The sequence below is a fragment of the Phycodurus eques genome, chromosome 12 (assembly GCF_024500275.1).
Source record: "Phycodurus eques isolate BA_2022a chromosome 12, UOR_Pequ_1.1, whole genome shotgun sequence".
In the NCBI taxonomy this organism is placed as follows: Eukaryota; Metazoa; Chordata; class Actinopteri; order Syngnathiformes; family Syngnathidae; genus Phycodurus; species Phycodurus eques.
Window position 1 is genome coordinate 21009808 of NC_084536.1, and position 10452 is coordinate 21020259.

General features: G+C 41.2%; 1 protein-coding gene across 1 annotated transcript; it reads left to right on the forward strand.

The window, feature by feature from the left end:
- Nucleotides 1-1774: 1774 nt before the first annotated feature.
- Nucleotides 1775-3859, forward strand: nme9 (NME/NM23 family member 9). Its single transcript, XM_061692321.1, has 6 exons — nt 1775-1840; nt 1942-1999; nt 2165-2268; nt 3204-3275; nt 3413-3534; nt 3775-3859. Exons 1-6 carry the CDS (start codon nt 1808-1810, stop codon nt 3779-3781), a joined length of 396 nt encoding a protein of 131 aa, XP_061548305.1. The 5' UTR covers nt 1775-1807; the 3' UTR covers nt 3782-3859.
- Nucleotides 3860-10452: the final 6593 nt, after the last annotated feature.

Here is a 10452-nt window from a genome sequence, read left to right on the forward strand (position 1 = left end):
TTCAACAACAGGAAGATTCAGATTGGATACTGTGTCACTCATGATGCTTGAAAAACCTCCAGTTATACTTGTAATATAGGGCTTTCTTTTGGAGGATTTCCCACTAAAATCTCATGCACTATTTAGTGAAATGGGCTACTTTTTGCCTGAGGTATCCAGACAGGACTTTATTCAAGCAAATGAGTGTGTCAACCTGGAAGAGACAAACCAAGCGCTAATTAGGCCTTGTACGTTTTGCTTGTACAACAAGTGACCTAAATATGTTGCTGGGATAAAGAGAAGTGTTGTGAAGCTTCCCACAAAAAAAAAAAAATATATATATATATTCTGATCATTTTCCCACAGTTTTGCTACATTCTCTCCACTCCTGCAGTTCACGGACTTCAATCACAAGCTGACACGCGGGCCTTTCCTGTCCATCACGTCCATCAGTTTCAACGAGTTTTCTCTCCATCAGCTGTCAGTCAAGTGCCACACCAGCATGATCTGTCTCCAATCTATCCCTCAAAAAGACATCAGAGCTCTACACTACAGTGTCTAAGCTCCAGGCGAGTCTTCTCCGCATCACAAGCACCCCACTTCCTGAGGTGACCCACTTCCTGTCAGGGCCTATTCCGCCTCTTCACATTAAATTATTAATTGCACTTCAAACCTCTCGTCACTTTCCTTCGCCACGTCTTTGCTGCTGATTGAAATGATGGCTACGACCTTGAGCGGCCAACTGAGACTATTGCTCGGGTCTATAAGTCACCGCTGCTCAATTAGTTTTTTCATCATAACCTGACAGATGTATCAGGAACTGTCAGTTTTAGAACCTTTGAATTGTATCACATTGCTGCAAGAAGTCCTGAAACTAACGTTTTTTTTTTTTTAACATTTCCCATTGCTGTATAATCGGAAATGTCATTCCACATAATTTATAATTAACATTTTATATCGGGCTTGTCTTCATTAGGCTCACAGGTGAGCTGAAGCCTATCCCAGCTGACTTTGAGCAAATACACCGGTCAAATCGCAGAGTACATATAGACAACCGAAATCAATGAACCTGACATGCATGTTTTTGAAATGTGGGAGGAAGCTTGAGTATGCTGGTTAAAAAAAAAAAGCAAGGGGAGAACATGCAAACTCCACACAAGAAACCTGAACCTCAGAACTTTGAGGCACACGTGCGAACCAAACATTTTAAATATAATTTTTTTTTAAGATGATAAGCTTCTATCTAATACAAGAGTACAAGAGCTGGATTAAAAAAAATGTTTTTGCAGTGGTGTTACTGACACCGTTTATTTACCTCTCTGAGAGGGATGACATATTTGGAACAGCTCAGTATGATGCAGTGCACTGCTAACCACAACAATAATAATAGTCTGTGTTTGTCTTCGTGTCCCTAATGGTTTGGCTAGTGTATGTTCAACATGACTCATTTTTTAAACAATTGAGCCCTCTGGTGGCCATTAAGTGTATTGAACGTACTCATGCTATTTTTATTTATCATCGTTTATTTATTCGTTTATTCTACAGCTTAAAGCTAAATCCAAAATAACAAGAGTAACAGTTCGCTTTTATACTCACGTAATTAGCATTTTTTTAATAAGCTTTCGGTCATTTTACGGCGGCACCGGAAATGGTGAGTCGTTGCTTAGCAACCGTAAGGTCCACACGAGCTCGAGCTAATGTTAGCAAAGTCGCACTAGTTCTTCGTTCGACGCACGCATTTTACGTATCTTCACTGCAATTTCGTCGCTTTTAGACACACATAAATATATATATATATAGTTTATATTTTACTTCTGGGTTTAGTAAAATGGCAGGCAAGAGGAAAGAAACTACTTTGCAGGTATGACGAACAGATTATACAAAATAAAGACAAAAAGAAGGTTTTCACTCAGCCAATGAGTAGTTCCTACTTCATTCTTCTTTCACCTTTTTCCACTCCAGGTTTCCGCCACTAACCAAGAGCAATGGGATGAGGTTCTTGCAACAAAGGGATTAACGGGTAAGAATTGTAAACTTTATTCCATTTATGTCTTTTAAGTGCGAGACAAAAGTTTTAGGGGGTCGTTGACACACCTGTCTGCCGTTCGAACTTAAATTGGATATACTCTGGCGACCCCAAGTGGTAACTGTTGGAACAGCAACCCTCCTTCTCTTTTCTTTTTAGTAGTAGACGTGTACCAGCATTGGTGTGGTCCCTGTCGAGCTGTGATCAGCCTCCTACGAAAAATCAACAATGAACTCGGGGATGACCTGTTACATTTCGCCACAGTAAGCATTTAGGCGTGTGAATCAGGGATGGCCAAACTTTGATCTTCAAGAGCCACATTTGATTTTGAAAATTGAAAGATAGGCCAGGTCATATGTAGATGAGGGCGGTAAAAAAAATAATAATAATTTTTAAAAAAAAATAGTATTTGGTAAGTTTGTATCTAAAATATGTTGTAATTGTAATATAATTGAATTGTAATTAGCAAATATTTTTTACTAATGTTTTTATTGACAAATCAACAAATTATTTCATGACAAGTGAGCCCTGACAGGACAAGCTAAAAAGTGAAAATAATATATTAAGTTTTAAAAAAGAATAAATCCATCCATCCATCCATCCATCCATTTTCTGAGCCACTTCTCCTCACTAGGGTCGCGGGCGTGCTGGAGCCTATCCCAGCTAACATCGGGCAGGAGGCGGGGTACACCCTGAACTGGTTGCCAGCCAATCGCAGGGCACATACAAACAAACAACCAATCGCACTCACATTCACACCTACGGGCAATTTAGAGTCTTCAATTCATGCGTGTTTTTGGGATGTGGGAGGAAACCGGAGTGCCCGGAGAAAACCCACGCAGGCACGGGGAGAACATGCAAACTCCACACAGGTGGGGCCGGGGATTGAACCCCGGTCCTCAGAACTGTGAGGCTGATGCTCTAACAATTCGTCCACCGTGCCGCCAAAAAGAATAAATACACACATTTTAACTTATAACCAATTTTATATTGTAAACCAACTTAGTTAATGCAAAAAAAACTTATTACTGGATGCCTGATACTGTGAATCCTTAGTGGGTCAGAATAAAAAAAAAAACAGCAGGCCGTATGAGGCCCCCAGGTCATACTTTGCACAGCCTCAGTGGAAATGCTTGAAATTAAATGCAGAATTAACATTGTGGTGCCTAAAATTGTGTGTGTGTGTGTGTGTGTACAGGCTGAGGCTGACAGCATTGATGCTCTGGAGAAGTATCGAGGGAAATGTGAGCCCACCTTCCTGTTCTACGGGGTGAGTCAGACTGAGTGATACTTTAAAGGGTCTTCTAATGATATTAATGTGTGTGTGTGTGTGTGTGTGTATGGGTGTGCGCGCGCGTGCACGCCTGTGCACCAAGGCAAACGGCACTAATGCTGAGAGTGTTACAGGGTGGCGAGCTGGTGGCTGTGCTGCAAGGGGCCAACGCGCCTCTCCTTAAGAGGATGATCGTAGACCAACTGGCCGAGGAGAAGTTAGTGCTGGAGCATGACGGAGAACGGAAAGTGGTAACGTGAGCTGCAACATATACAGTCACTCAGACACTCGTCAACGGAGGATTTGTTTGAATTTCGAATCAATTTTCCCACACTCAAGAGGTTCCGCTGTAGGGAGTTGTATGAAAAATTTATTCATAAGTATTTTGCAATTCAATCACTATTTATGAAATCTAAAATGAATATAATATACTGTATATGTTGATAATAGAGTAGCCAGGGATTGACTCCTGCTAATTATTTTGCGTGCCTTCCAGGTTGTAGATAACGAACTTGTGGATGATGAGAAGATCGAAGAGCAGGAGGACCACCGTCATTCAGAAGATGGAGAAAGCATAATAGGTGCAATGAAAATAATACTTGTTTCTTTATCCATGCACCGACATGAATGCGGCTCATGCCTTAACGACTGCAACTGTTCTTAATGGCTCTCATTCTCTGTTGCTCATCTTTTCAACTGCTCTCCCCGCAGTTCCTGCCAGTAAGTCCTACACCGTGGCCGTCATCAAACCGGATGCTGTTGCTCACGGCAAGGCTAATGAGATCATTATGAAGGTACACAGGGACTCGGACCCCCCAGCCTCGGTGTTCATTTGCCACCTTGTTGTCAGAAATTCATTTTGCCGTCCTCACGTCACCGACTAGATTCAAGACGCAGGATTTGAGATCCTGGCCCGAGATGAGCGGACGTTGACCGAGGCCCAAGCGCGAGAATTTTACCAGTACAAAGGCACAGAGGTATGGAAGAGTAAATAACAGGATTGCCTTGACAAAGACACTTTGTAGATTTGATTGACACTTCAAAACCTTGACAGCAGAATTTTTGTCAAAGGTCTTGTATTGGATCTACAGTACATTGAAGTGCGTAGTGTTGGCGCACTGTCAAATGACGCATCTATTTGGGTGTGGAAATGATTTATTCTAGTACACTGTACGACGCATCCGGTGACTAATTAGGGCATGGCATCTGCAGATGCGTGAGGAAGTGCAGACAAGTTGAAGGATGTCAGTTTTTACTCCCATGTGAATGTTTATTTCAGTCCGATTAACCAAACTAACCTCAAAATATCCCCCTTTGTTTCGTTTGGTTCTAGAATTTGCTGAAGTGGGCACTAACATGAGTGTACACAATGGGTAGTCCACTTCACAATATTATCTACTCTATATAGGTACAGCTCAATGAATTAAAAGTTCATTCAGTTCAATTCAAAAAGTGAAACTCAGAATTTATTAAACATTAAAAAATACTTTTCAGAAGACAAATTCCTACCTAATTTCTATGTGTATCATTTTGATTGTTTATGTTATCACATTTCTTAAGATGGTAAATTGGGGTTGTCTTCAGCTGTAAACTACAATTACAAAAAGCATCGTCAAATATTTCACTGTGGTTGGAGTAAATCCACAGTATATGCGTTTCACTTTTTCGAATTTCCCACAATATTCTTATTTAGTGAGATGCACCTGTGCTAAATATCAATGTACAGTTATTGAGTCGCTACGTATCTGGTCTTCCCTCTTGTTTTTGTGTGCCTGGGACCTGTAGGATTGTTTTGAGGATCTGGTGCAGTTCATGTCCAGCGGGCCCTCACACATTCTGGTGCTCTCAAAGCTCGAGGACTCGTCCGATGTGGTGAAAGCCTGGCTCCACTTCATTGGCCCAGCAAACATCGACGAAGCCAAGCGACAGAAGCCAGAGAGGTGAGACAGTGAAAATTGTGTTGCAGAATGCCAACAATTGTGCCACGGAAAATTATCAAATTTGAATTAATGGTTCTATAAATTATTTACTACAAATAACGCATCTTTGTTCATGTATCTATGCCAGCAACAGCAAGAGGCGCAACAATTGAATGCTCTACCTCTAGATGGTAGAAGGTACTAATAACCTGTGTACCCACTTGTTGGCATTCATACAACAGAATAGCTTTACGTTAAATTAAACAGGCCCACATTTCATACAGAGTACGGACAGTCATGGAAAAGATTATTAGACCAAGCTTGTTTCTTCAGCCTCTTGTCCTTTTTTGATGCCTGGTACAACCAACTAAAGGTACATTTGTTTAGACAACTATAATGACAACAAAAATAGCTCATAAAAGTTTAATTTAATAGCTGATATCTAGCCATTTTCCACAGTTTTCTTCATAGTAACCAAAATCACTGGGAATACAGTTAAGCTTAAGCATGTCAAATAGGACAAAGTATTACGGAATCAGCAACATTTTTGTTGTGTTCATTTTATTCTTCAGGTAACATACCTTTAGTGGTATCATGCTTTAAAATGACCAAGAAATTAAAGACACCAGGGTTGTCTAATATTTTCTTCCATGACTGCACTTTCTTTTTGTGACTTTTCTTTTTTGAGTGGTATAAAAAAAAATGTAATCGCCTACAACTTGGTTAAAACCCTAAATACACCACAAACTATCATCCCATGCTTTAATAGTTTCTTGAATTACACTTACAAATAAATGTCTTAGCTTTAGAAAAAATGCACCAAATGTGTGCATGTGGCGCTCTCTTTAATTTTTTGTTAAAAATGTCATTTTCACTCAAGCCACTACTAGAGGAGATGACACAATGCTGATTCAGCATATCAGCTCCTCTAACCTTTTGCTGTATTTTATCTTTAATATTTCGTGTCAACTTAGGTCGTATCAAGGCGATGGCTCAATTCCAGCCGAGGTGGGTTCCGTACTGCAGCTTTAACAACCCATGCTAAACTTAGCTCCTCCCCGACATACAAAGATTTAAGTCTCCCGTCAAGATGTAGCACTTCAACATTTCAATTACTACTTTCCTATTTGTCAGGGCTGAGGCACTATCTTGTGGCATCTTTGAGTATTCTCAAAAGAGCACAAAAACTGCAATAGTTTTTTCAGCGAATAGCTGATGATAGGCTCACCAGAAAATAACAGTGAGACAGTATTTTAGTTCTTAAATAGGCAGGGGTTCACTTTATATTTTTGTGACGTTGTTTGGTGCTGTGCCGTGACGTTTTTCTATGGCAAAGTATGTGCCTTGGCTCAATAAAGGCTGGGAAACAGGTGTAGAATGTATAACACACATCCTCCCTTTTAAATATCTCATCATTGTCCACTTGAATGTACATGCACCAGTGTGGAAGAATGTCAGATTTCCGCACAGCAAAAGGAGCCGTCCGCTCTATCAGACACACCCAAACATGACGCTCCTCCACGGCCCGAGCACCAGCCGAGCCACCATCTGCTCTTCTCTTATTTCCCTCCCCCACTTCCCGGGGACCGACAGCTTGCGCGCGCAATATGGCACGCGGACGCTGTTCAACGCTGTGCACGGCAGTGAGGACGCCGATCAGGCCGGCAGGGAGCTTGCCTTCTTCTTCCCCGACTTCAGCACAGCCCCGGGAACGGCGCAGGATGCGGAGGAAGAGCGTGCGGAGAGGACGCTGGCTCTCATCCGGCCTCTTGTTGCCAGGGAAAACAGAGGTGGGGTCCGAGCCAAATAAACAAGCACATGTCTATGCATGCGCTTGCAACCATACACACCCTAAGGTGGTTGTTATGTATAATGGAAATGCACCAGTACATCACACTAATCCACCAAGTGGATAACATCTACTGTCTGTCTGCAATACAGTAAACCCTTGCGAGAAAAAAAAATGTTTACAATTTCTTTTTTTCTTATATTAACAGTTTCAACTGTAAATACACCACACCCAAAACACTAATATAATTTCAAACTACGACAATAATATTACCATTAACAATAAATGACTGACAGTTTATTTGATTATTATTATTTTTTTATTTACCTGAAGTGTGAATATGTTAGAGCTGCAACGACTATTGGAATAACTCAAATAATTTGATTACAAAAAACAGCCAACTCTTCTTTGTCATCTGCTGACCAGGCCAGGCCCCGCCTTTTAAAGCCATAAACATTCAAAGTCATAAATAATACAGTGTAGAACATGAGGACGACCCCCCAAGGGGACAATAACACCTGCACCTCACACAATAATGAAAATAAATAAATAAGAAATATATTATCTGATTGCTCGATGAGTCAATGGGATACTCAGTAGAATGAACGATTCGAAAAATATTTGAAAACTGCAGACTGAGTATGTTTCCTTAGCAACCTGTAAAAAAAGCAACTGTTAAGCAAAATTAAACCCTCCATTGTTTGTTAGCTTTAGCTTTTAATAGCCAATGAGCAGAGCAAAAATGTACACAAGCGGCAAACTTTCTACTAACAACCCCGGTTAAACGTAGCTCCTCCTGAACATAGAAACCGGGAATCGACATCATAACGATACAGAAAATGGATCGTTGGTTTTAAGTACAAACTGCATCTTTTTGCTGTCCAGAACATGAATATCTTTACAGCGGGGTCATTACAGCAATTTTATACAATTACATATTTGATATGTGTTGTCTCTTTAGAGGAGATTCTGACCCATATAAACAAGTCAGGCTTCCAATTGTCCCTCCAAAGAGAGATGATGCTAACAGAAGAACAAGCTCGAGAGTTTTATAACCATCGCGTTGAGGAGGACTACTTCCCTGCACTGCTGCAAAGCATGACCAGGTAAATGGAAGACGCAGGTGACGAATATTGATAAGACGATGACTCGACATGTGCATGCCCATAACAGAGGGCCGGTGCTCGCTTTGGCTCTCACCAGAGAAGATGCTGTACAACATTGGAAAAACATGCTCGGTCCTTCTGATCTTAGAAGAGCCAAAGAAGAGGATCCTGAATGGTGAGGTACATGTTTTTTTCCCTTTTAATCACCTAAACTCTGTTCTCCTGTCAAAGAGCTAAGAAAATAAACCATATTGGAATAACCTGGTACTTTAATGTCAAGCACAAATGTTCCGTGGTACTGGACAGTTAATTTGTTTGGATTTCAAAAAAAAAAGATTTCCAAGAGGAAATATTGTAAATGCTGTCGTTGCAAATCCACCAAATGCCAAAGAAAAATGGAAGAAAAAAAACGAGTTGATCCGTTGGTAATAAGTGAACCAAGCTCTCGTGAGTTATGCAGTCTTCAGCCATATGTCGTCACCCATGACAGCGGTCCTTTGTGTTGCAAAAGCCAAAGAAAAAGCACGACGACGTGTTGATTCATGCTTTGATGTTTGCTGAACTGTGAGCTCGAGTAAGCTATGCAGTCTTACGTCTGAATATTATATGTCTTACATAAAATCCATGACCGGTGTTCATTACAAAAAAGGCAAAGAAAATCAAAAAATCTCCCATACATATGGGAAAATGTTTTATGGTCCGATGGAGCCAGCGTTAAACATTTTGGCCAGCTGGAACTAGGGCCTTAGACGAGGGCAGGTGTGTTCTTACTCCCATTACACATCCCAGTTTGAATGTGATTGGTTAATTCTGAACACAACCACTGCCACAGTTAGGAGAGGGTGTACACACTTGTGCAACCACATTATTCTAGTTGTTTATTTTCACTTCCCCTCCCGAAAAGAAGTTTGTTTTCAATGGAATTGCATGTCACAGGTTACATTAATGGTGGAAAATATTTTGAAATTATTTATCTTGGTCTATTTTTTTTATATCACAAAACCTTAGCACTTGAAGAAGGATGTGTTATTTATATTCACTGTAAATAACACTGGAGTTCTTAAATGTCTTCCCTATGCTGTAATGAAATATATACATTCATTCATATACATTCATTGTAACCATGACGTGGCCTCCCGTGTGACTCCTAGTCTCAGAGCCCGTTTTTCCATGGAAGGAGATCCGGTCAACCAGCTGCATGGAAGTCAGTCTACTGAGGAGGCCTCCAGGGAAATCAGCTTCTTCTTCCCCGTGCAGCAAACACTGGCTGTCATTAAACCCGACGCTGTGGACCATCACAAAGGTTCCACATCAAAAAATGTCGCGTCATTCGCATGTTTGCGCCAGCTGACTATTTACCACGATGGCTCCCCTACAGACAAGATTTTGCAGGAGATCCGTGACAGAGGGTTCTCCGTCAGGCGACTGGAGGAGAAGCTTCTTTCCAGGGAGATGGCTAAAGGATTTTACAAGGAGCACAGGAAGCAGCCTTTTTTCAGCCAGCTGGTGGAGTTCATGTGTAGGTTAGTTGATCACCCCCCCCCCCCCCCCCCCCCCCCCCAGAAACACACCACCAAAGGGGGCACTTGGCACTGTCACAACAAGTTTTTAAGCTCTTTTAGAAGCAGCAGCTCGCCTCAGGCAGACAGCCAGGAAGTCTCTTTCTCTTTTCTTTTTAATACAACTCATTTCAGATGTGGCATCATCTTCCGCTTCAGTGACCCTCTCGCTCTCCCTTTCGCTTAGCTATTACACAACGGCTTTACGAGAACGGACTGATGGATGCAAGCGCAGAACACTTCAGACTTTTGCGTCACTTGCCCTCTACATCATTTCAAGCTTGTGTAGCACAATATAAGGGACTTGTTTTACTACTGTTACTTAAAAGAGACATGCATTTCTTTCACTATTTAAAAGTGTTTGCGAGTGTTTCAATAACGTGTCTGTGACATGCTTTTGTCAAAATACCCCGAGCGACAACTATAGTACAGTGGTGCCTTGAAATACGGGTGACCCAACTTACGAGTTTTTGGAGATATGTGCCAGCATTCGGCCGATCTTTTGCTTTGAGTTGCAAGTAAAACTTTGACGTGAGCAATATATGGTGGCAGTGAACTCAACCCAACCAACCCACTTCATGACAAGCAGCAGTTTGGCACTTGGTGAATAATTCGTCATAAAAAAAGCCCCAAATAGTTTAATGCCACTCCCAGTTTTATTTTACTGTCAAATTAAGTATGAAACCAAGAATTAAACGTGTATTTAAATGACCACATAGCTTTGCCTTAATAAATTCAATTTAACTTAATGATAACAAAAAATGCTAAACCCAGTAGATGGGCTAACAAATAGTATCGGTG